The following is a 27,678-nucleotide window of genomic DNA, read 5'->3' on the forward strand; positions in this document are numbered from 1 at the left end:
AGCCTTATAGTATCGGACTCCCATGGTTCCGAATCTAATTCCACAAGTGCAATGTGAAATAGATAAACACCAAAGAGTCCAAATCTGGCAAATCTCTTGGAAAATCGATTTTGAATCAAATTGCCAAAAACGGACTACTTTGCCAGATACAGAGTCACCATCTAAATATTTTTTGGAAAATTTAGGAAACCCATGACTCGTTCCTAGGCCACGTGTCCGTCATCAGCAAGATTGTCTCAGCTCAGGAACTTAGGTACGAGAGGGAAAGGTCATGAATTGAGCACCTCCGCTCACCCGATCAAAGATCGAGCTCTACTAATCATGATATGAATTTTATTTACATTATATGTTCTTGTTCCGATTATTAGGCTAGCATTACTATGTGATGCGCACACACACAAGTATAGACTAACTTACAAGAATTGGAACATTTCAATTCATGTTTATTTTGAAAATTGTTTTGAATATGTACCACTTGAAAAAGTGATCGCATATGAACATTACTCAAATTATTCCAATTCAAGCAACTAGCTTTCATCCACAGGCATTCAAGCAATTTATCAATTAAGCACTTAGCCTCATGGTGAACATGTTAGATATGGCAACATCTATATGCGATATGCTAAAGTGAGTAAAGGCTCACCTAGTACTCCAAGCCAAAAGAGCAATGAGTTGGAAAACTGCATGATTCCTAACTATACAATATGGCTAATGCAATACATGCGATATGCAATTTACTAGGCTCGGTTATTTAATATGGCATGTGAATCAATTTGATAGCATCCGGTCTAAGCACGTATTCAAAGAATATTAAACTAACAATGCAAGTTAGAATGATGAACCGAGCCTTGGTGCATGCAATACAAGTGGATGCAAACATGAGTTATGCTAGACAAAATATGATGCTCTAATCTAACCATTGTAAGTTGTTTAAATAAAAGGGAGAAAGACTTGGGGTTGGAAGATATACACATTATTACAAGTTTTGCGCCCTTACGAAGAAGAGTCCGAAAATAAATAATTTAGCTAAACTACTTAACTAATTATTACAAACTGAATGAACTAATTAATTAATTAATCTAGCTAATTAGAATAGTTACAATACGAAACAAATTAGCTATTCTAACTAATTAATTACAAAGCCACTACTTTAAGCACAACACTAATATATTTACAACATGGATCCCGAGGATCGATGGAGGGCTCATACATGAATACGGTTTCCACCTGAAAAAGTCACTGTTTTTGTTGCTGAATGCCTCCGTTGTACAATAGAACATTTGCACTGATTTCCACCTCCAGACTAACTCTATTCTGCTTCAAAGGGACTTTACTAGATTTTGCATTGGTGGCCGGTAGAGGGCCATCGTCCACTGATGATGGCATACCAACCACAAGAGATGGCCGCCGGCCACTGATAACTAGATTGTCCTGCTGCAACAGAGAGCAAACAGAGCAGGGACAGGGTATTCTCAAGGGTTTGTTTGCACAATTTATCTCTCCTTATCATTTGAACAGCTCAAAGGAGTAATAAGTTTAATCCACAAACCACCAATGGATGCAATTTTATTGCATGATGGCTTATGAATCAAGAGTGCAAGTTCAATGAATGCAATAAAACAAGACTCTCAAAACCACCTCCCTATCATGAAAGATCAAGGGAAATAGTTGACGAGGAATCTTGAACCATTTTCATCATTAATAAGTATGAAATGACTCAAGACTCAAGGGTTCAATTAACGTCCGATTGAACCCAAACAAGTTATTATCTTGCACTTTTTTATTCACCAATTTTATTACTTCATTTTAATTACCTCTCAATTCTTTAATCAATTAAGTCCAAAAGTGAATTTAAGTCCTCTAATGGAAAGAGGGTTCAAACCAAGTGTTTCTTTAGGCATGAAAGAGACATCATACCGTTGGTAATGAACCCCCAAAGGGATTAAACCATTAGGCATGACACCTCAATCTCATGCTTAAACAAACAAATAATTTGAAACCATTTTCAAAGCAAAGAAAAAGCCAAGAAATGAGGGAGGTTGCGGAGGTGATTAAGAGTGATCACAAGTATGGAAAGCCATAAATAACCACTATCAACTCAAATAAGATGGTGTCTAATACCTAAAACACCAAGCTTATGACAACAATTACACTACAAGCATGCAAAACAAAGCTCAAATGCAACAAACACTTAAAAATAGTCCTAAAATAGTCCTAAATAAGTCCTAAAACATGCTATAATTAAGACAAAAATAGCTAGAATAATAAGCTAAAACATGGATCATGCTAGGCTAGTAAGCGAAACACAAGGAGGGGAGGCTAACCCCTCCAATTTTGGACTTCAAAATATGATTTTAGCACTGAAATAACTCTGAAAATCATTGTTTAAAAGCTCAAAAAAAGGTAGTGTAGAGGTGGGAAACACAAGGGTAAAGGCCTTGAGAGCAAGGTGTAAAGAAGGGTGAACCATCCCTCAACCTTTATTGGCCTTAAAACCCTAGTTTCAGCCCGAAAATATAGAGTTTTTATGGCCCAAAAATAGTTGGAAAATAATAAGAAAAAGAGTAAATACAACAAGTAAAGAGACAGCTTTATACCTCTTGAAGAGGAGATCACTTTCAAGCAATAAAACAAGACAAACACACCCTCAAGAGCTCAAACAAGGCTCAAAGATACATCAGCTCAAAGATTGAGAGTTTTGGTTAAGAGTGTATAGGCAAAGGCGAAGAGTGTATAGGCAAAGGTGAAGAAATTTGCAAGAGAGAGAAAAAAAATTTTGCTCCAAAATTTTTCTAACCTTTAAAGCAAGAGGGGAGGTCCTCTATATATAGAGAAACATGAACCACCCTAAAAAACATCCATCCATACACGTGGGAGCAGATGCAAGCATCTGTGCAAACAACTAGCACAGTTGTCACAAAATATCTACAAAACAAATTGGTGGCCAGTAACCAGAAGAAATGGCCGGCAGCCTGTAGAAGTGGCCGGCAGGCCACCAGAGGTTGCAGGCTTGATAATCCAAGGTTTTGGTCCAAAACAAGGCAACAAGGGTGTAGGATTTGAAAGGCTCAAAACTGTGGCATTCCCCTGAGGACTTCAAACAATTGACAAGCATATACACTCATCATTAGGTGTGCAAGCGATGACGTCCAAGTCCTAAGGACGGTCAAAAATGGGGTGTCTACATCTTTATACTTGGAATTGATTTTGGAAGAAAATAGAGTTTTTTCCTAAATATCTCAAATATGGATTTTGTATAAATAATTGGAATTGATGTTGGAAATGTGAAATTGGCTTGATATTGATAAGGATGGTGGAGTTGGGTATGCATTACCACTCACATCTTGTAATTTGGAAAGTTTATCTGTATGGAAATTATTTATTTGTTTAGAGATATATATTTTGGGCTATTGGTAGAGGATAACTATAATTGTTGTAGAAATTGCATGAGAATTAGGAGAATTGAAACTATTTTCTCATCCATTTCATTGAGCATTGTTGCATATTTAACACATTGAAAATGTTGTTGTTTTGAGAAAAATAAGAGAATTTGGGTAGGAGTGTAGCTGCGGTATTAAGTTGGCATGTGTGTCCTTGGTGAAAGTCCAAAAACGCACACGGTTAGGTATCAAGCTCTCCAGTTAATACCGGTAAAAATGACAATTTGGTAGTGCTTATAGCCTACTTGCAAACACGTCCTAGAGATTCACCATGTTGTATTCATTGCCCTCTTTTTTATTGTAAAGGAATCATGAATTGAGATATAAATTGGCATTGCGTGGTTTTGGAAAGAGAAATGAAAATGTTTTGGCACGAGCATTACATATGCATTCACCTTATATCTTTGTTAAGATTCATAAATTGTGTTGTAGTATCTCTACTGGGCTTTGGCTCACCCTATGTGGGAAAATCATTTTCAAATGTTGATGATATGCCTCCACCAAGGCAATAGCTTGGGAGGACTCGGAGCTGAAGGCTGCCATTTGTGTATTGTATTGTTGTATTTATTTTGTACAAGCCAAGGGCTTTAACAGTTTTGGATTTAAATTCATTTTGTTGTAACCAAGCATAGTCTTGGAAAGTTGTAAGCCTTTAGGGAATTTTACTACATGTTTAACCTTTATTTCAAATCTTTAACTTGTAACACATGCTATAGATTCAAGGTTAAAGACTTGTGAATGTATAATTGCATGTGCTACTTTTATACCAGGGAATCTTATGAATTGATAAGGTTACTGTATTTAGAATGTTACTGTTATTCATTAGTATTGTGGATGGTTTTATTGTAAATATTTCAGGATGTTACAACTTTATATCAAAGCGTACGAGGTTTGAATACTTTGGGTACGTGGGGAGTGGTTCTTACCACAATTGGTTTATCTCGCTTGATATAGATATTTGTATGTATGGTATGCTATGTGATAACATGTTTATGTGGCTAAATGGGTATGGAATTTAATTTCTAAGATGTTGATTGGGTCTACAAGTTTCTAGAAGTCTTGTTAGAAGAGCACTTGATCATTGCTATTTCTAACTAGAACTCTAGCAACCTCACGAGATGATCATTATCTAGAAAGGAAATTCATATGTGTTTATGTGACTGTGTGCTAATGTGGAGTGAATTAATTGTTGTCCATAGCATTAGGACACAAGTGAGTTAGTTTCAGCACATTTGTAAATGAGCTAATCTCTTGTGTTACCTTCATTGGAATGTCAGGACGTGAACGTGGTGGTAGTAGGCGTGTCAATCCTAGTGTGACGCCCCAAAAATCAAGAACATCAGAGAATATACTAAAAAATAAATACAAGATTTTTCTAAGATTACAAAATAGGAAACGTCACTAATGAGTCCTTTGATCAATAACCAAGTAAGATCCTAGGAAAAATCGGAGGAGTCAAACTAGCCTCCCTTCAAAGTCCAATCTCCTTAGATAGCAAAGCTACCTTTTTGACAAAGCTTATCAAGGTATTAACACAAGGTCTATATGAGTTTATGGAAATTAAGAAATAGGTAATATAAAAGATATGTATAGATATATAATAATTACAAAATTAAGTCTTAAATACAACATGGGATCTATCACTTACAATCTCACAATACGTTTATAAACTAGTTTCTAATCATCCTAGGGTAGCTGTACATCCTCAAATGCTTCAGCTTTGCCTTCCACTTGTTTAATAGTCTTCAATACCTAGCATGAGATGCCATGAGCTTTGAATGCCCAGTAAACACACACACCCCGTCTCTTTTTCCCAATCTAATACACCATTACATTTATAATAAGCAAGTAATGAAGCATGATATTCAAGTCAATAACAAAGATTACAAGGTTAGATGTTAGTATTCTAGAAATCCCCCAAAGATATTTCATCCTCCCAACTGCAAGAATTAGACACCAGACTATTTGGAACTCCCTCTTTTGCTACTTTGTTGCAGAACTTACCACGAATGCCTACCAACGGTTATATACCGCGTAGCGCCAACCGCAGGGCCTCAAAAGGGATGGTGAAAAAAAAAAGGTTTTATCACCCTGAATTCAACCTTATCCTTCCAAAAAAAATTTATCCTCCTAAATGTCCCATCTAGACCCAACCTTATCTCACCAATCAAACCATCGCAAAGATTCCAAATACGTCCATTCCATTCTAGGGTTTATGCGATAACCGCTTGCGCAAGACTTAACCTTCAACTAGGGAGCACATCCCATCAATCCATACTTAACTCATTATCATCTCTTCATTATTCAAGTGATCGAAAACCCAACATCAACCCAACTAAGTTTCCCATTGAGTTAAATGTTTTAAATCCACATAAGCATGAGCACCATCAAATGAAGAAGATAAGGAACATAACCATAATACATGAAATATCATAGCAAGACATGATCATATATTAATGAGCACATTCATGAAGAAAATAGCATAAAACACCAATGTGAAACAGAATTTTCAAATTCAATATCACTTAAAGATTAAAATTAAAAAGAACATTTCAGATTTTTTTTTCCCAAACCTGAGCTCCCTATGGTTTGTAGAGAATTTTATCTAGTTTTCATAACATCATTTAGAAGTTTTATAGCCTTTCTAGATTTTTAGTTATTTAAAAAATACTCTAGCGCTGTCAAATTCGTCGACTGTTACGAAAATCGGGTTTTCTCACAAACTGCTCACTTTTTTTCAGTGAAACTAATTTTTCTTGAACACTAACTCCTTAAGGAAGATTTTTATGTAAAACCTAGGTCCATAAGATTTTTCTACATTTTTCTAGAAGTTTCGAAAGTTGGCTGTAAAACAGATTTTTCATGCACAATACTCAAAATAAGAAGATTTGTGAGAAAGAAGGCCAACTAAGGGAAATTTTCCACTTCTTTTGTGATGAAAACATGCTAAATAGTATATATTAAACCCAAAATTTTTTATTGAAGGTGTGCCTTTGGAAATTTTGAGAGATTGGTATGGAAAAAATCATTTTTTTTTAATCACAAAAACACCATTAGAACACATCTGAAAATATCATTTTAAAATTCTAATAACATGTATTTGAAAAAGGAAAATGAAAGAGAGAGTTGTGTTGTGGCTTACTTGAGGCTTGATTGAATTGCTAGCAAACTTTCTTTCTTTCCTATCCTCCACCTAGCTCACCCTCTTCTCTTCTCTCCCTTTCAGTTGAATGAAGTGTTTATGTGTGTGTTCTTGCCTGTAAAATGCTAAGGAAGGGGTTGTTTTTATAGGAAAATTGGTGCAAAATGTCCAAAATGCCCATTGGTTGGAATGGAATGGAATTGAGATGTATTTAGTTGGAATGTAATGGAATGAGGGATCATTAGGGAGCCTAATCATGTATTAAGGCATGATCTAGTTAGGGTTAGGCTTAAGTAGAACCAAGATACAAGACAACTTTCCATGATTTGGGGGTACCAATGATCCTTTTTCCATGATTTAAGGAATTTGTCTCTAGAGTACCTATGATTGTAGCCTAGAGAGGGTAATGGCTGGCCATGTGCTAGATTTGGAGGGATTTTTGTTGATTATATATATATATATATATATATATGAAGATATTTGTGTATAAAATTATTTAATTAAGAAAGGTACACGTATATATATGTACATATTTGTGTAATGGTACTAGTTTGGGTCAAAATGTGATTCAATAAAAATATGAGGGCTTTGGGTTTAATTTATGAATTGAAACATTTATTTTAGTGTAGAATTAAATTAAATTAGGGTTAGAGAGTCTAATTTGGTTTGGATTTCTTGTTTCAAATAAAAACTCGATCAGCCGACAAACGTGATAAAAATCGGAAAAACCGAGGGTTTTCAAGTGGTAATTTCATATTTAGGGAGTCAATTAATCATTATTAGGGTATTAGAAATGATTTCTAAGTTACCGAAATCGATTAGGGTTTGTGGGTTTTGTTGGTGCATATATTTTGATCCTAGGGTTAAAATTGCAATTAATTAAGAAACTGAAGGACTTCAAGTAAACAATTTAAAAGTAAGGGACTTTTAAGAAAGTAAAATTTTTAGGGGCCTCACACCTAGATAGAAAGAGGTGTCACTACCGGATGATATTCTGACGTAGAAGGAAGGGGTTGGTCAGGCTAATCTGGCCAAACCAATTGGTTAATAGGCTATGGGCGCTTTGGCCCCAGAAATGGCTGGAGCCTTATGGGAATCCATGGACATTTTCAGAGCTGAGAATCAAGTCCAGGCCCAATTAGCAAAGACAGGGCCATCTTTTCTGAAGAGGGAGTTCTTCCAGTCAAATCTGGATGAGTTTTTGGGGGATCCGAAAGATCCACTAAAGATGGATGAGTGATTGAAGCAGATGGTGAAGACATTCGAGATGCTTGGCATTGATGACGATGGATTGAGAGTGATCTTAGTATCCTTCCAGTTGAAGGGCGATGCGGGTCAATGATGAAAGTTTGTGCGGGGGCCTATCGGGGTTACTTGGGAGACTTTTGTCAACGCCTTTTAGGATAAGTTATTGCCTCCCACTGTTAGGGAGAAACTAAGAGAGTAGTTCTTGAAGCTTAAGCAACTTAACACACAGGTAGCCGAGTTTGAGGCTACCTTTACTAGCTTGTCGAGGTTTGCATCGGAGTTGGTAACGACGGAGGAACGCCGATGTTTGGAGTTTGAGAATAGGTTGAGAACCGAACTCCTTTTCAAGGTGGCCACATCCATGATTAGGGATTATAATTATCTTATTGAGGTAGCTGCTCACTTAGAGACCGTGATTCAGACTGAGGAGAAGAGGATGAGAGGCTTGAGGCAGAGGAGTCAGGAGGTTCAGGGAGAGACTCAAGACAGTAAGAGACAGAAGGGTTCTAATCCACAGCAGTCCCATAGAGCACAATCTAGGTCCACTGTTCCTGTACCGAGTTATGTGTCAAGAAGAGGTGGTCAGAGAGGGATCACTTGCTTCAAGTGTGGCCAATTGGGTCACAAGTCGGTAGTTTTCCAGCAGAAGGGAGGAAGGCAACAATCTGCACTGTCTACGGCTCATTCTTAGAGTCAGAATCAGAGGAGAGTGCGGCCACCTACTTGTTATCAGTGTGGGCAGTCAGGCCATATGAGGAGGTTTTTTCCTCAATCGGGTGGCACATTTGGTGTGTCTGGTCAGAGACAAATATAAAGCCATCAGCCTGCACAGTCAGCACAGGCCTTGAGAGCCAATCAAGAGGCCTCTTCGGCTCAGTCTGTGCATCAAGCTTATGCTTCGACAGGTGAACAGGTAGAGCAGAGGCCTACAGGGTGTGTGTATGCTGTTACCGCGCTAGATTTAGTACTAGCGCCTTCGGTAGTGAGAGGTAACTTCTTATTGCGTATCTCTATTGCCAATGTGTTGATTGATACGAGTGCATCCCATTCTTTTATCTCGTTTGCATTTGCATGGGCATTGGGGTTAGAAGTGGCTCGGTTAGTATCTCCACTCATGGTAGAGTCACCAGTTGGTGGTGAAGTTATGTTGGACCAAGGGTGTCAAGGTTGTGAGAGAGAGGTTGTCAGTCACTAACTTACCTTTTCTTTTGCATTTATGTTGATTGATATGTTGAGTTTTGATGTTATACTGGGTATGGATTGATTGTCATCGTATCGAGCTGTTATAGATTGTTATTGTCAGAGGATTACTGTATGTACCTCGAGTGGTGACTATTTTTATTTCTTGGGGGACCGAGTTAATAGAGCTTTGTTTCTAGTGCGTGATCCATGTGGTCGAGGTGAGCTTAGTCTCATTCTTGCTACATTCTTGGGTGCTGAAAGTGATGTGGTTTGAGTTGAGTTGTCGAGGGTAGTTTGTGAATACCCGGACGTCTTTCCCAAGAATCTCACTAGTTTGCCACCTCACCGTGAGATTGAGTTTTCTATCGACTTAGTGCCTGGCACGACACCAATTTCCATGGCACCGTATAGACTTGCACCTGCCAAGTTGAATGAGTTGAAGGTTTAACTCCATGAATTGTTAGATAAGGGTTTTATTCGCTCTAGTACTTCGTTTTGGGGAGCACCGACTCTTTTTGCTAAGAAAAAGTATGGCACTTTCCGACTTTGTATTGATTACCAAAAGTTTAATCGGGTGACTATTAAGAACAAATATCCAATGCCTCGTATAGAAGATTTGTTTAATTAGTTGAATGGGACTTGTTGCTTTTCTACGATAGACCTAAGATCGGGTTATCACCAATTGAGAGTGAAGGAGGAGGATATCCAGAAAATGACATTCCGTACACGGTATGCCCATTATGAGTTCCTAGTGATGCCTTTTGGGTTAACCAACGCACTATCCTTGTTTATGGATTTGATGAATCGGATCTTTCGTGAGTTCCTTGACCGTTTTGTGGTTGTCTTCGTTGATGACATTTTGATTTACTCACCCTCTGAGGAGGAACACGAGGAACACTTGTGAATTGCGCTTGAGTTACGTAGAGCCCACAAATTGTATGCTAAGTTCGGGAAGTGTGAGTTCTGGTTGAAAGAGGTGAAATTCCTAGGCCATGTGATATCTAGGGAAGGGGTGACTGTAGATTCCTCTAAGATCGAGGTAGTGCAAGATTGGGAACAATCTAAGAATGCCTTCGAGATTCGCAGTTTCTCGGGGTTAGCCTGGTATTATCGTCGTTTTGTGGAGAATTTCTCTAAGTTAGCCTCACCTTTGACTAGACTGCCGAGGAAGGGAATCAAGTTTGTGAAGAGTGAGACTTGTGAAAAGTCGTTCCAAGAACTCAAGGTCAGGCTTACCACTACTCCAGTGTTGAGTATTCCAGAGAGGGGTTTGTGTTATTCAGTGTATTATGAGGCGTCTCGAGAAGGTTTGGGTTGTGTCTTGATGCAAGAGGGGAAGGTAGTAGCCTATGGCTCACGTCAATTAAGAACACACGAGAGTAACTATCCTACTCATGACCTAGAGCTAGCAACGGTGATCTTTGCCTTGAAGATTTGGAGATATTATTTGTATGGTGAGAAGATTGAGATATTCTCTGATCACAAGAGTTTGAAGTATTTGCTTTCACAAAAAGATCTGAATTTAAAGCAGAGAATGTAGATGGAGTTCATGGAAGTTTATGACTTTGAGTTGCATTATCATCCCAAGAAACCAACGTAGTTCTGATGCCTTGAGTAGGAAGTCCTTTAACAGTGTAGCTAGTATTGTCATTCGGGAATGGGAGATGTTGGGTGCTATTAGCGAGTTCGACTTGCATCTTGGCGAGTTCATTGAGTCGGTTACCTTGTTTACTGTAGCTGCATTGCCTACCCTTGTGAGTCGAGTTATAGAAGCTCATAGGGGTGACCATAAGGTAGAAACCCTCCAAGAGAAGATCTCTAGTGAGAAGATGAAGAAAGGCTTGAACGTGTATTATGATTCGAATGTTAGACACCTTGATCGCCTTTTTGTGCCGGAGTCTTGTTGAGAGGGGTTACTCTGAGAGTTTCACCATTAGCGTCTTGCAGTACATCCAAGAGGCACAAAGATGCATCACGACCTTAGTTGCCAGTTTTGGTGAAAGGGGATGAAGAATGATATAGCCTTGTTTGTGTCGAAATGCCTTACTTGTCAACAAATGAAGGCCAAGTATCAGAGGCCAGTGTGTTTGTTGCAACCCTTGCTTATAGTCGAGTAGAAGTGAAAGCATGTCATGATGGATTTTGTTGTGGGTCTTCCGAGGACTCAACGGGGTAATAATGCCATTTGGGTGATAGTTGATCAGTTAACTAAGTCAGCGCACTTTGTACCTATGTGCACGAGTGACTCGATAGATTTTTTTACCGACCTTTATGTTAGGGACATTGTTCGACTTCACGGGGTCCCTATGATTATTGTTTCAAATAGAGATCTGTGTTTCACGGCTCAGTTGTGGCAGAGCTGACAAGATGTCTTGGGCACTAAGTTGACTTTTAACACCGCTTATCATCCTCAGACTAACAGGCAATTAGAGCGTACCATTCAGATCCTTGAGGATATGCTTCGGGATTGTGTTCTTGACTTTAAGGGGTTGTGGGAGAGGCACTTTCCCTTAGTGGAGTTTTCCTATAACAATAGTTTTCAGGCGAGTGTTGGCATGGCACCGTTTGAAGCCTTGTATAGTCGGCCTTGTAGGTGTCCTTTGTGTTGGCCCGAGACAAGTGATGCACCCATGATAGGTCCTGAGTTAGTCCAGGAAATGATGGAGAAGGTCGCACTTATTCGTAAGAGGTTGGTTACAGCTCAGAGCCGCAAGAAAAGCTATATCGATCGTAAGAGGAGACCATTATCATTTTGGGGTAGGAGATCATGTCTTTTTGAAAATATCTCCTAGACAGGGTTTGATGAGGTTTGGGAAGAGTGGGAAGTTGTACCCTAGATTTATTAGACCTTTTGAGATCCTTAGAGCGGATTTGGGAGGTAGCTTATCGTTTGGCCTTGCTACCACAGCTTTCCAGGGTTCATGACGTGTTTCATATTTGTATGCTCCAAAAGTATGAACCTGATCTATCACACGTGTTGGATTGGACCAAGTTACAGGTAGATAAGGATGCCTCGTATGAGGAGAGACCGGTTAGAGTCTTAGATACTCGAGACCATGTCTTGCGTGACAAGACAATTCCTTTGGTAAAAGTGTTGTGGAGACATCACGGGATTGACGAAGCGATTTGGGAACGTGTGTTGGAAGTTCGTGAGAAGTATTCGGACCTATTTATTAATATTTGAACGTGTATAGAAATTTTGGTTATGATAATGTAATACAAATATTGTATATGTTTCAGAAATGTAAATTGTATATTCAGTAATGAGCACGTGTTTATCATGGTGATGAGAATGAATGACTAGGGGCTAAGTCGTGGTGATGAATTTGATTTACTATCATTGTTGTAATTGGTTTAAACATGGTTTTATTGTTTGATTTAAAATTTCGGGGATGAAATTTCTTAAGGGGGGAAGGTTATAGAGACTCTGGTTTAATCTGACCCATCTATTGTCTTAAATCTAGGTTTTCTTGTCTTAATAGTTGTTCATGTCTTCTTCTATCTTATTCCTTGTTGAGTTTGGTTGTCGGAAGTTTTGGTTGAGTTTGAAACAGGTATAGAGGTTAGTATTTTGAAGAATTGATTGCCCAGAATTCTGCTTCTTCGCTTGAAAGACGCTTCTTGCGCTTGAGTGGTCTTTTACAGTCTGCAAACTACTGAGAGTTTGATATCTACACTCGAGCAATGTTTCTTGCGTTTGAGCGAACTTTTTCAGGTTTGAACTACTGAGAGGGGTGCATTATTTGGTCAAGCGACCATTCTTGAGCTCGAGCGGTGTCTTCGTTGTGTCTGGCTGGTGAAGTGACCATTCCTACGCTCGAGCGATCTTTGCATATATCAGTCTAAGGAAGTCACTTTTTGGATCACATTTTCATCTCTCTCTCTCTCTCTCTCTCTCTCAACATTTCAAAACCATAAGTTAAAACCCTCTCTCTCTCAAACTCACCTTCTCTCTACAAATACACCTTGATCTACCAATTTTTACACCCTAGTCCCTTTGTTTAAAAGAGAGAGCACGTCAAGGACTTTGGTTTAACCGGTGAAGTTCATGTTTTCGGCTTCGTTGAGTTCTACCCATTTCTCCTTTGGACTTTGATTTTTAACTTAGATGTTTACTATTTCTAAAACAATATTGTGATTTGGGAATTTTTAAACAAACTTAGGGTTTTGGTTTAAAAATCGAAAGAAGGGGCTTTCAAATGGATTCTTGGAAATGGTTGTGGGATTAGAAATGAGATTGAGTTGTGATAAAATGGTTGGTCTTTATACATGGAATTGATTTTGGAAGAAAATGGGGGTTTTCCCTAAATATCTCAAATGTGGATTTTATATAAATAATTAAAATTGATGTTGGAAATGTGAAATTAGGTTGATATTGATGAGGATGGTGGAGTTGGGTATGTATTATCACTCACAACTTGGAATTTAGAAAGTTTATATGTATGAAAATTATTTATTTTTTTAGAGATATCTATTTTGGGCTATCGGTGAAGGATAACTATGATTGTTGTAGAAATTGCATAAGAATTAAGAGAATTGAAACTATTTTCTTATTCATTTCATTGAGCATTGTTACATATTTAACGCATTGAAAATGTTGTTGTTTTGAGAAAAAATGGATGAATACCTTGGTGAATCTGGGTAGGAGTGTAGTTATGGTATTAAGTTGGTCTGTGTATCATTGGTGAAAGTCCAAAAACTCGCGCGGTTAGGTGTCGAACTTTCCAGTTAATACCGGTAAAGATGACAATTTTATCGTATTTGTAGCCTACTTGCAGACATGTCCTAGATATTCACAGTGCCGTATTCATTGCCCTATTTTCTATTGTAAATGAAATGATATCATGAATTGAGATATAAATTTGGCATTGCATGGTTTTGGAAAGAGAAATGAAAATGTTTTGGCACAAGCATTGCATATGCATTCACCTTATGTCTTCGTTAAGATTTATAAACTATGATGTAGTATCTCTACTAGGTTTTAGCTTACCCTATACGAGAAAATCATTTTTAAGTGTTGATGATATGCCTCCACCAAGGCAATAGCTTGGGCGGACTCGGAGCTGAAGGCTTCATTTTGTGTATTGTTGTATTTATTTTGCATTTATGTGGGAAAATCATTTTTAGGTGTTGATGATATGCTTCCACCAAGGCAATAGCTTAGGAGGACTCAGAGCTAAGGGCTTCTTTTTATGTAATGTTGTATTTATTTTGTACAAACCAAGAGCTTTAACTGTTTTGAATTTAAATCCATTTTGTTGTAAGCAAGCGTAGTCTTGGAAAGTCGTAAGCCTTTAGAGCATTTACTACATGTTTAACCTTTATTTCAAATCTTTAACTTGTAACACATACTATAGATTCAGTGTTAAGACTTGTGAATGTATAATTGCATGTGTTACTTTTGTACCAAGGAATCTTATGAATTGATAAGGTTATTGTATTCAAAATGGTATTGTTATTCATTAGTATTGTGGATGATTTTATTGTAATTATTTTGGGACATTACACACCCTCACTTCGAACTTCCACCAAATGAATGCATTGTTCTGGACTAATTTCCAATCAAAGTACAACGGTTTTCAGATGATGCTAGCAAAAAAGATAAAAACGCGAAAGTAGACACTGGATAGTGGACAACAAGGTTTAATAGTTTCTTGGCTAAATTATAATTTAACCTCCTGTGGTTTGCCTAAAAAACATAGAGCCCCCTATAGTTTCATTTGTAACACTTAAACCCCCATGCTTCATACCAAAGTGCAATTTTCGACGGAACTGTTTGTTTAAACAGAACGTGTGTTGCATGACCATGAATGGTGACTGAAGCAATTTTTCATGCCCAAAAACATATGACAAATGATAAAAACACCCTTATTGACATATATACACAGAATGGTGTAGTGCAACAGGACATAGGTTACACTCTTGGACTATCACATTGGTTCTCTCTCCCGCATTATATAAATATGCAACACCATCACCTTCCATGCAAAACCACCACCATCACCTTTTATTTCTCCTCTTATCTCACCACCATCACCTTCCATGCAAAATCACAACCACCCAACATCACCACATCATATTCCATGCAAAACCACAACCAACTTCTTATTCCATGCAAAACCACTACTCAAAATCACCACCACAACTTCTCTCTCTAAAAATTATCCACAACCAACTTCTTATTCCATGCAAAACCACCACGCAAAATGTAATAACCCTCCCTACTACTTACCGATAAACATCGATTACCGCTAAACTGAACTGATTATGACTGCTAATTGAACTGATTAAAGTACTAAACTGACTGACTGAAAACTGGAACTGAATTGACTGCGTACGTATGTTAATTTGTATTCTATCTGTTTGATTGTTTATTTGATCTGTTCACGTTTTATGTTTCAACTGCTAATTGAAGGCCTTATCGGCGGCCGAACCGAGAATTGATTGATGTTTTATGATCCTCATAATTAATGTGACTTTATGGTAAATTTATCTGAAAACTGATTAGGTATGATTAAATTAGATTAAATATTGATGGATTGCAAGTTGACTTAATTACCAAACTAACCCTAGTGGTCCACTATCTCACATACATTTGAGCCTTACACTTGATCATAACATAACTCCTTCAGCCTTTCTTCTTGAGCCTTAGCCGACCAAGAGAGGGAGAGAGTGAGAGAATTGGATTCTATCTTGAGTTTTGCTTGCTAATTGAAGAAATTGAAGGTTGATCGTTAATTTGAGCTCCTAAATCTTGAATACAAGACTAAGGTAGGAAACTCATCTTCTTATTGTTGCCATTGAGCTAGTTCTTACATGATTCATGCTTCATTGTAGAACTAAGTCATGTTTTGGTTCATTGTTGTTGAATGGAAGCTCAATCCTTGCATGCATGGTTGTATTGTAGATGTTGAGTTGTTTTCATGGCAAAATGTTACATGCATGTCCACAATTATGTTTAAGTCCATGATTTCATCATGTTTTGGAAACAATTGGCTCCTTAGAGCATCAAATTGAAGCTTTGAATTGATTTGAATTCATGCATGGTTGCATGTTCTCCATGTTCATGAAATTGGTTTGAAATTGGGTTTGAATTAAACACCCTTGGGCTTTGATTTCTCAAATTGAGTTTTGAATCATGTTATTCCATGTGTTTACAAGTGTTTTTCCAGAAATTAGCCCAAGAGGATTGAAAATTATGCTTTTGAGCTTGAGTTTGAGCTTGGAGGTGCAATCTGGAATTTCTAGATTCTGCACTCACGCTCGAGCGGGTTAAGTGACGCTCGAGCGTGGAATCCGAGCATCCAGTATCTCGGCACTATTTTACAGTCCGCTCGAGCGGAGGATTGGGCGCTCAAGCGGAGTCATGCGTCTCAAGCTCGAGCGGGCGTCGAGCGTCCGTCGAGCAGAGATTTCACCCATCCAGTACTTTTACAGTACGCTCGAGCGGGATATCTGACGCTCGAGCGTGTACCTTTGTTGCATGACCGCTCGAGCGGGGAAACCTGAGCTCGAGCGGGACTCTGTTTTTCTGAAAACTCCTGAAACTGTTTTCTGATCATATCTTTGCATCCTCATCTCATCCTAGGCATTCTTAGGCCTAGTTTAAGACATCTTATTGAGGATATAGATGTAGAACACACTGAGGCAAATTAGGGATTAAGTTATTATCTTTCCCAGCTGTGTAGCTTAGTGTGTTCAATCTGTTAACTGTGTAGGGTTGGCGACTGGGGAGACACGCTCTAGCATACTGTAGCCCAAACTCTGTGAGTAACGATTGTGTAAAGATATGTTCACAAATGATTATCTTTTGAACAACTGAACTGTACTGTTTTCTGAACTGATTCCTGTTAATTGAATGAATGTATGTCCTATATTCTGAACTGTATTGTGGCATCCTTAGCACCTACTGTTTACTGTTACTGTGACAGAAATCTCTGTCGGTTCCCTTGTTGGAACCACTACTGTTACTGACTGATGGCCATCATTACTGTTCGGTCTTTTAAGACCTACTGTTTACTGTACTGTTATGCTAATTGGTGTACCACATATGACTGTACTGACTGAACGACTGAAATACTGATTTAATGAACTGTTTCCATTACTGTAAGGACATTCATTCTTAACCTCTTTACGCATTATGTTATTCACTGGGCTTTAGCTCACTGCTCATATATATATGTAGGTGTGCAGGCACCAGACCGCGGCTAGGAGCGTCAGGGTTACTCCAGTTTTGTCAAGCCAACTACCGTGCCTCACTGCGAGGTTCCAAGCTTATCTTGCTAGGGCTTAGGGGTGTTTTAGGACTCCCCCTTCTGTACTGTCTCGCTGTTTTGTAATAACTGAATGGATTGTATAGACTGAATGTTTACTGTACTGCTATGTAAGGGATGGAGTCCCTAGTCTGAATAATTATATATACTGTGCATACTGTTCTACACTGTTCATGTATATATGTATGAAAAGTCTTTATGCATACAGACTGTCACAGCTCATTGGACATTGTTTCTTTACTGTTTTGGCTTCCGCCAGGCCCTGTACTCTGTTTTACTGTGCTACTGTTAAGCAGGCCTTTGGTAATCTCGGATTACTGGCCGGTTACGGTGCTAAACCCATAGGGCCGGGTTTGGGTCGTGACACAAAATCACCACCACAACTTCTCTCTCTAAAAATTATCCAAACCCACTTTGCTTTTTATAATTCAAATTAGTAACAAACCCAACCCATGAAATCAAACAATTGATATGTGTGAACATTTAAATTTTTGAAATAGCATTTCCGACATTTCTTCGGCCCATCTTTCGGACTCCAAAATTTTCTCGATTCTTAACAATTTTATCTCGTTCTTTCACCAATCTCCTCACCTTACAATCTCCTCACCTTACTTTATACTTCATCCTACACTGCCTCATTTTCTCACTTCTTCCTGAAATTGGTGGTTTCGACATACTGAAAATTGTCTGAAAACTAACTTTACACATTTCAAAGAAACATCTCCAAATCTATTTCTTTCTTTTTCATCATCCACCCTGTTCTATTGCTTCATCTATAACACTTTGTAAAGGGTGGTTCTTGGTTTTGACAGAACTGGGCAATGGTGGTGATGATGATGGTCACGATGAGAGAATATATATATATATATAGAGAGAGAGAGAGAGAGAGAGACGAAGTAATACAAGATCACTTTTCCTTATACAAGATAACTGTTGAAATATATATTATATATATCAGTTAATATGTATGTATATATATCATATATATATAATTGAAACTACCCATCAATTCTTTCATATGTATCATTTATGTATTATATATATCATATATGTATATCATATATCAAATATGTATCATATATGTATTATATATATCAGTTAATATGAATATCATATATGTATAATTTAAATTCTAGAGAGGGAGAGATGAGTATTTGTTTGGGTCTAAATTCTAGAGAGAGAAATATGTATTTGATGATGGTATGAAAGGTGTGTGGTTCGCCATGGGATGAAAAAGAAAAAGAAGAAGAAGAAGAAGAGGAATACAAAAAATTTAAAGAAAAATCAAAGAATATTCTGGTTTATAATGGCATTATGAAAAAAATTAAAGAAATAAATAAGGTAATTTAGCTTTTTACAATTTCTGTTACGCACGTCCAAAATTGTACTTTGGTATAAAGTATAGGGGGTTTAAGTGTTACAAATAAAACTATAGGGGAGCTCCGTATTTTTTTGGGTAAACCATAGAGGGTCAAGTTATAATTTACCCTAATTTCTTTTAACATTTAGGGTTTCTAACACTTTTTTAGGGCATTTTGATCAAATTCTATTGATTAATAGATGGAAAATGATTGATTGATTTGGGCATTTTGAGGGTTTAGATTTCGTCGAGTAGAGAGGAAGGAGAAGGAGCAAAAGGAAAGGTACAATAAGAAGGGGAGTTAGTTGTGATGCAATTGAGGAGGTGCTAGTGATGGTGGCCACCTTGAAGTACTTAAGCTCAAAATGCCTCGTGTTGACGATCATCAGCTTTGGCGTGAACATTTTGAAACTTTTCACATTTGGTTCAAGGAACATGTATGTATTTAACTCTATAGATTCTAGTTACTTAAGTCGAACTACATTTTAAATTTTACATTTTCGTGTAAAATAGGTCCAAACTTTGCGAAGGACTACTGATGTCATATTTTCTGAAGAGATTATTCTATTGGCAAATGGTCCTCACAACTTGGCAAGGAGGTTCAACGGGTATATACTGAATGGGTTTCGGTATCGAGTAAAGGCCATGGATGATCGTCGAGCCACACAAAATTGTGGTGTAGCTTTGAAGGCAGATACCATAAGTTATGCTAGTCGAAAAGACAAGAATCCTCATGTGGGGTCTGTGTACTATTATAGACAATTGACAGATATTGTTGAGATTCGATATTCCAATGAGAAGAAACATGTGTTGTTTAAGTGTGATTGGATTGACAACATTCACGGAAAGAAATAAGATGTCTTCAATTTCACGTTGGTGAACTTCAATCATTTGTTGTACCGAGATGATCGAATTACCAATGAACCTTTCATCTTGGCGTCCCAAGCAGAGCAAGTTTGGTATGTTGCAGACCCGTTACAACCGGACTGGCAAGTCGTGGTGAAGATGTCTCAAAGAGGTTTATTTGATATGAGTTCGACTGATCCACAAATCAAGCCATACATGAGCCAACAATTGGAAGAAAATATAATGCTTCGTGATGAAGAAGTTGGTTGGGTGAGGGAAGCTGCAGAAAGGGGAAACAGTTGATGTTCAAATAGGCTGATGGTGGTGGAAACATTAGTAATTCAATTAAGGCCAAGGTTGTAGTTAATCATCAATTTCTTAATTTATTTTGTCTTTGTAATTGTATTAGTTTAATTAATGTCATATTATAGTTGACGACAAACCATTGTCTATGTTTCTAATGTCAATTAATGTTATATTGCTTGCAGATTATTATGGGAAGGAAAAGGAAGCCTGATCATCCCCGGCGCATGATGTCTGATGTGCTACATAACAGGACATCAGTAGCACCACCATCAGAGGAGGCATCACATCGGCCACTATCGGAGGGGCCTTTAGTGGCACCACAGCAGCTACCATGTACTCAGCCTCCACGCCTACCATCGGTGCGTCCACCATCAGTGCCACCACAGCAGCTATTATCATCAGCTTATGAGCCATCCGCAGGTATATAAATTTGCTTTGATTTGTATGAAAATTATTTAAACATACATTTATTTATGCTCATTATATATAACTTGTTTATTCTCATTGTATTTTGCAGACCCTTCGACTTCTTCACAGCCCACCTCAGGTTTATTTGATATGATTTGTATTCACATTATTTAAATTTGCATTTGTTTATTACCATTGCATATTGTTTACTGTTATTGTATCTCACAGGTCATGTTAGTTCTTCATCAACCTCGACTAGGAGTGGTAGAGGATGTGCCAAGGGCATTAAAGAGTGGGGTACTGGTAAAAAGCTAGACATACAATTTGATGGAAATTACTGCCCAATAGGGGATAACGTGGCTAAGTTAACTACTCAACTTGGCATTATTGTGCGGAATGGTAACATTGTTCCTCTTGCTTTTCTTGACTGGAACAATGTGCCTGATGATATTATTGATGCTATCTGGAAGGATGTGAAGGTAAAAGTATATTTTTGTCCACAAATTCGAATTCCAAAATTGTGTTATTATTATTTAAACTTTGAAATTGTGTTTTATAGGACAATTTGAATATATGTCCAGAGGAGTACAAGCCAATCTGCATAAAAAACTACAACAGCATATGGAAGGATCACAAGAACAAGCTTAAGGCTAAGTATTTCAAGCCTAGAAGTTCTGATCCTAATCTGAAGGATCATGTTCCTATGCACATTGTGCCAAGCCAGTGGGAAGAACTTGTGGAGTATTGGCGTACTTCCGATGCTGAGGTATACAAATAAGTTATATTTATGATATGTAAACATACAAATCATATTTACATACTCACATTTGTCGAACCTGTTATAGAAAATCGCAAGTAGGAACGCTAAAAATTGGCGAGCTCACGGCATAGCTCATACCACAGGGCGTACTACTTTCTCTCAGATACGACATGAGGTTTACATTTTATTGTTTTATTTTTGTATATAAATAAACATTGTACATTTACAAATTATTTACATTCTAATTTTCATATTTCTAAAAAAATGCAGATGACCAGTAAGGGGGAGTCTACTGATAAGATGAATGTTTGGCTTATGACACGTAGAGTAGATGACCCAGAGGTTATTCAGACCTTGGTAGTTTCCAAACACCTTTGATTGTATTTAAAGTTTATTTTTTGTGTGTCAACCATCTTAATTTGGTATATACTTGTTTGTCTTATTCAATACAGGATGAGTTTAATCGTCAACTCTCTATGCTACCTGAGGATGGTCGGACTTTGGAGGCTAGGAATGCCATTTTCCATGAGTTGATAGGTCATGACGGACATGGATATTGTCGCACATACGGGAGAATTGTGCCTCAGAGAGCGGTGTATAAAGATGGTGCTGGGCCATCACAATCAACACCCTAGCCATCGACTATTGATCAGATCACGCAGAAGGTTCGTGCAGAGCTAAGGGATGAGTTGAGGGAGGAGCTGCGAGCAGAGTTCTCTACACATTTACAGTAGATGAAAGCTGAGATGATGGCCTTAGTGTCACAGGGGGCAAGTGTGGATCCCAACAGACAGGTTCGATATAAATTAAATTGTTTGATAGTTCAATTTTCACACAAGATTATGTATAAAATTCGAATATGATTACCACATTATGTATTGACTATCATAGGTTCCTGATGCATCGAGTGGCCACCGGGCATTTAGGGAATCTGCAGAAGACGAGAATCCATATACACCACCACCAGAAGATCAGGTATAAAATGTATCTTTGCATTCTAAGCTAAAATGTATCTTTGCATAATTTTGAGTTAACGCCCCAAAATCACCAAACGGCGTCGGTTTAGCACGAAACTTGGCACACACGACCGCCTAGGCACGAGAGACTTGTGGGAGAAGACGGGGCTCGAATCGGGTTCCCGGTTTGGGAGTTAGAGCCGGATTTCACTTTAGGCAAACTAGTTTCTTAAGAAACTTGAATTCGAGGAGTTAACGCCCCAAAATCACCAAACGGCGTCGGTTTAGCACGAAACTTGGCACACACAACCGCCTAGGCACGAGAGACTTGTGGGAGAAGACGGGGCTCGAATCGGGTTCCCGGTTTGGGAGTTAGAGCCGGATTTCACTTTAGGCAAATTAGTTCCTTAAGAAACTTGAATTCGAGGAGTTAACGCCTCAAAATCACCAAACGGCGTCGGTTTAGCACGAAACTTGGCACACACGACCGCCTAGGCACGAGAGACTTGTGGGAGAAGATGGGGCTCGAATTGGGTTCCCGGTTTGGGAGTTAGAGCCGGATTTCACTTTAGGCAAACTAGTTCCTTAAGAAACTTGAATTCGAGGAGTTAACGTCCCAAAATCACCAAACGGCGTCGGTTTAGCACGAAACTTGGCACACACGACCGCCTAGGCACGAGAGACTTGTGGGAGAAGACGGGGCTCGAATCGGGTTCCCGGTTTGGGAGTTAGAGCCGGATTTCACTTTAGACAAACTAGTTCCTTAAGAAACTTGAATTCGATGAGTTAACGCCCCAAAATCACCAAACGGCGTTTAGCACGAAACCTGGCACACACGACCGCCTAGGCACGAGAGACTTGTGGGCGAAGACGGGGCTCGAATCGGGTTCCCGGTTTGGGAGTTAGAGCCGGATTTCACTTTAGACAAACTAGTTCCTTAAAAAACTTGAATTCGATGAGTTAACGCCCCAAAATCACCAAACGGCGTTTAGCACGAAACCTGGCACACACGACCGCCTAGGCACGAGAGACTTGTGGGAAAAGACGAGGCTCGAATCGGGTTCCCGGTTTGGGAGTTAGAGCCGGATTTCACTTTAGGCAAACTAATTCCTTAAGAAACTTGAATTCGAGGAGTTAACGCCCCAAAATCACCAAACGGCGTCGGTTTAGCACGAAACTTGGCACACACGACCGCCTAGGCACGAGAGACTTGTGGGAAAAGACGGGGCTCGAATCGGGTTCCCGGTTTGGGAGTTTGAGCCGGATTTTACTAAACTATCTTTCTAATTATATGGTAGTTAATTTTTTTATATTTTTCTGTAATTAAAATATTACCACCATTATATTGTTATTAATTATTTTTATTTTGTTTTTTTCAGATATTTCCTGAGTAGCAGTTTGCTTCGCGTGGAATGTGGGCGCGTAAAGATTATGACCAACTTCTGTTTTTGTAACTCATGAATGAATCAAGACGAAAACTTTTGGTTTTGATTTTGATTTATGTTATTTAAATTTGTGACCAACATTATGTATGTATTATGTGACCAACATTAGGAATTTTTATCATTTGCCAACTTTTGTTTATGTATGGATTTATATTATTATGTCATTTTTTGATTTTTTTTTAAGCTATTTTTCATTTGCCAACATTAGTTATTTTATTTATGTATTTATATTATTATATCATTTGCGAACATTACAGGTTATTTTTATATTTTAAATAATTGTAAAACAGGGATTTTTTTTTTTTTTGTAATTTTTTTTGAGACGGCAGAACACCCCGTCGCAAAAAAAAAAAAAAAAAAAAAAACTATGCCAGGCTTTTTTGCGACGGCAGCCATACCGTCGCAAAAGGTGTTGAATTTATTTGAGAAACAAGGCTTTAGCGACGGTGAAATTGTCGTCGCCAATAGTCATAAACGCCACATTTTTTGCGGCGGCATTTTTTGCGACGGAATTTTGCCGTCGGCAAAATCTCATTAGCAACGGAAAGCTTGTGCCGTCGCAAAAAGCCCAGATCTTCATCCACTATCGGCGACAGATATTTGCCGTCGCAAAAAAGAACTATTCCCGTCGCAAAAACAATGGCGACGGCAAGTGCCGTCGCTAAAGATCTTTTGCAACCCCCCCTGTTGCGACCCCCACTTGCCGTCGCAAAAAAAAAATTTACCGTCGCAAATAGCTTTTGAGACGGCGTTTGGATTATTTGCGACGGCGTTTTTCCGTCGCAAAAAACAATTTTTTTTTGTAGTGTGGAAGAGGTGATAGCTATGGATTATGTAGGCCTTGTTTGGTTTGACTTTGGGAGATAAGTTTTCAAAAAATATTTTGAGAAGAGAGTTTAGAAATTTTTGTAGTTTGTTTGGTCGTACATTTTGAAAATGGTTTTGGAGTTTGGGATGATTTGATATTTTGTTGTAATTGAATAGATATATGTGAGAGAAAACGTGATTGAAAATGAGAGAGGAGAGAGAAAAAGTAATTTTAAAAAATTTTTGAGAAAAATTACAAACCAAACAAAATTTCCAAAAATTTTCTTCAAAATCTTTTTCCCAAAGCTAAACCAAACAAGCTGTATTGTTTGAGAAAGTAAGCTTTAGTTCAAAAATTAGAAAGTTATTATAAAATGTTACATTACTCTCTCTACTCATTACTCTATCTACTTTTTTACACATTTTTTTATATAAAAAGTTAAAAAAATAACTAAAATAATCAATTCCGAAGCAAGTTCAATGAAAGAAAAGAGGGAATAGTATTGCTCAATGGATAATGTAAAAGTTAATTATTTTGTAAATATTTTTTTAAATGTACACTAAGACGTAAGTTCTCCAAGAAAAAGATTAGTAAATTGACAAAGATATTCTTTTAGAGGCTTTTCCCAATATAAGCCTTTTTTACATTGTATTTCCAAAACTAGGCCAACTTCTGACGGAATTCCAAAACTAAGCTAAAGCGCCATTACTATTCGCGCTTTTACTGTTAGGAGCGCAAAAGTAGATGAACAGGAAAATCGCTATTACAAATAGCGACTTTGATTAAGAAGTCGCTGTTACGAATAGCACTTCTAGCGTTAATTTTTTGCCCAAGGAAAACGCTGTTAAGAACAGCGCTTTTTACACAAAAATTTTCTGCCAAAAAAACGCTATTGCTAATAGCGATTTTAACAAAAAAAATTTGCCAGAAAAAACGCTATTTCTAATAGCGATTTCAGTTAAATGAAAACGCTTTTTCAATCAGCGTTTTTAAAGTCCTCATATATACGAAGCCCCCCCCCCTCATTTGCATACGTTTTTCAGAATACGTTTTTCAGACTTAGGTTTTCGGCCATCTCGCTCTCAGCTCACTCTCCATCTCTCAGCCTCTCCATCTATCAGCCTCTCCATCTCTCACCCTCCTCCATCTCAGCTCGCTTTCGCTCTCTGCTCTCGCTCTCTGCTCTCCCTCTCTGTCTCTGCTCTCTCTCTCTCTTTCCGTGGTATGACATTAACCCTAATTTTATGTATTTAGTTTTTGTGTTTGTAAATGTGTTGTATTTTTCAGTCAATGTTAGGGTTTTACATGTGAATTATTAAATGTGTTAGGGTTTTTATCATTGTGGTTATGAAATTAGGGTTTGGAATTTTTTGAAATCAGGGTTAGGGTTTTTCTGTCAATGTTAGGGTTTTTAAATGTATTTGAATTTTTTGGAATCAGGGTTAGTTTTTGAATTTTTTGGAATTATTAAATGTATTTTTCTGTCAATGTTAGGGTTTTTATCATTGTGGTTATGAAATTGAATATGGTTATGAATGTTTATGCTTTGTCAGTGTGGTTGTGGTGATGAAATTAGGATTCGATATCAGATTGTTCACATTATTAGGATTGTTCAAATTAGGATGTCATTTTAGGGTTCACATTATTAAGGGTTGTAATGCTTTTGAATTTTTATGCTTTTGAATCATAAATCGGGTTTGGAATTTTTTTAATTTTTTGAATTTTTTAAATAAATCATAAATATGAGAATTGAGAATTGAGAATTGAGAATTGAAATTTGGAATGATGAAATTCGTAAATCATCAATTCATATAATTGATAATTGTTAATGTCATATTATGAAATTCATATAATTGAGAATTGAGAATTGAGAATTGAGAATTGAAATGACGAAATGTTTATATTTTTAAATTTGAAATTAGGAATTAGAATTTTGAAATTATGCTTGTGAATCAAAATGTCTATATTTTGAATATTGAATAAACCAACGTACATTTGTTGAATTGGAAATTGTTTTTTTTTTGCTTGTGAAGAGGAATTAAAAGGAAATTAGGGTTTTAAAAGTAATTTTTTTTAATTAAGAATTGCGATTAAAAAATCCGAAATTCATATAATTGATAATTGTTAATGTCATATTATGAAATTCATGTATTTGAGAATTGTTGATTTGAAATTATGAAATGTGTATATTTTGAAATTTGAAATTTGAAATCAGAAAATGGAATTTTGAAATGATGCTTGTGAGTTTTTTTTTTTTTTTTTTGCTTGTTAACAGGAATTAAAAGGAAATTAGGGTTTCAAATTATGTTTTTAAAAGTAATTTTGTTTAATTAAGAATAAAAATAGTAAAAATTGTAATTCATATAATTCGTAATTGTTAATGTCATATTACGAAATTCATGTAATTGAGAATTGTTGAATTGGAATTATGAAATGTCTATATTTTGAAATTTGAAATCAGAAATTGGAATTTTGAAATTATGCTTGTGAATCAAAATGTCTACATTTTTTGAATCAAATTATGGTTCAGAAATTGTTAATGTCTAATTTCTACAAAATATAATTATTAAACAAAAAAATATTTAATTTTGAATGTATTTGATTAAAAAAATATTTAATTTTCTCTCCATGAAAAGATCATGTTCTCTCAAATAAAAGATCATGTTCTCTGAAATATTTAATTTTGACTCTATTTGATTAAAAAGAAATATTTTTATTGGTTTCTCAAAATATTTAATTTTGACTCTATTTTATTAAAAAGAAATATTTTTGTTGGTTTATCAAAATATTTAATTTTGACTCTATTTTATTGAAAAGAAATATTTTTATTGGTTTCTCAAAATATTTAAATTTGACTCTATTTGATTTTTTAAAAAAAAAATTGGTTTAATTTCGTTTGGTTTATTTCACTATATTTGGGGTCAGGTAGCCAAAATATGATTAAAACATTTAATGAGCTGAATTTGTAATACATATAATAGTATTCTAGTACAAATTAAAATTTTCTGAGAAAACTGAAGAAAATTTGAAAAAGTTTTTGAAATGGGTATTGAACGAACTGACTTATCGCCTTTTTCACTTTGTGATTGTCCACTACCATTGAAAAGGAAAATCTAAGCATTATGTTTTAATAATGTTTATTCATGTTTGTATAATATATGCATGAAAAGAGTAATAAATTTAGAGTAGTTACAATATATATGCATGAAAAGAGTAATAAATTATTTTAATTAATAGTCCATAGCAATTTCGTACGTAAGAAGGGAAAAAAAAAATTGGCACTTTGATGGGTAAGCATGTGTTTTGTAATACCAAATAATTGGTATGGATGGCCCGATAGATTCACATGGATAACTATCCAAAATGTAGTCCATACATTTAACCACCAACTTCAATTTAATTATCTCTAATTTTTGGCCATTATAAATTATCTCTGTAATTATTTTTTTGTTTTTGTATGTGTAAGAAAAAAAAGGAGTAAATAAATTTAATTTTTTTCTTACT

General features: G+C 36.9%; 1 protein-coding gene and 2 long non-coding RNA genes across 3 annotated transcripts; all 3 read left to right on the forward strand.

Annotated features, from left to right (window-relative positions):
- Nucleotides 1-15,681: 15,681 nt before the first annotated feature.
- Nucleotides 15,682-17,282, forward strand: LOC145792279 (uncharacterized). Its single transcript, XR_014331670.1, has 3 exons — nucleotides 15,682-15,783; nucleotides 16,731-16,778; nucleotides 17,198-17,282. It is a non-coding gene; the product is annotated as an uncharacterized LOC145792279 (long non-coding RNA).
- A 1,205-nt stretch (nucleotides 17,283-18,487) lies between these two features.
- Nucleotides 18,488-21,053, forward strand: LOC145793301 (uncharacterized). Its single transcript, XM_082876096.1, has 4 exons — nucleotides 18,488-18,494; nucleotides 20,315-20,344; nucleotides 20,434-20,684; nucleotides 20,765-21,053. The coding sequence occupies exons 1-4, from the start codon at nucleotides 18,488-18,490 to the stop codon at nucleotides 20,981-20,983; spliced, it is 507 nt and encodes a 168-aa protein (XP_082732222.1). The 3' UTR covers nucleotides 20,984-21,053.
- Nucleotides 21,054-21,186: 133 nt separating this feature from the next.
- LOC145792280 (uncharacterized) lies at nucleotides 21,187-23,495 on the forward strand. The gene is made up of 4 exons (XR_014331671.1): nucleotides 21,187-21,322; nucleotides 21,418-21,759; nucleotides 21,857-21,940; nucleotides 23,301-23,495. It is a non-coding gene; the product is annotated as an uncharacterized LOC145792280 (long non-coding RNA).
- Nucleotides 23,496-27,678: the final 4,183 nt, after the last annotated feature.

This window comes from Camellia sinensis, chromosome 6 (genome assembly GCF_055761805.1).
Source record: "Camellia sinensis isolate YWXY chromosome 6, ASM5576180v1, whole genome shotgun sequence".
NCBI lineage: Eukaryota > Viridiplantae > Streptophyta > Magnoliopsida > Ericales > Theaceae > Camellia > Camellia sinensis.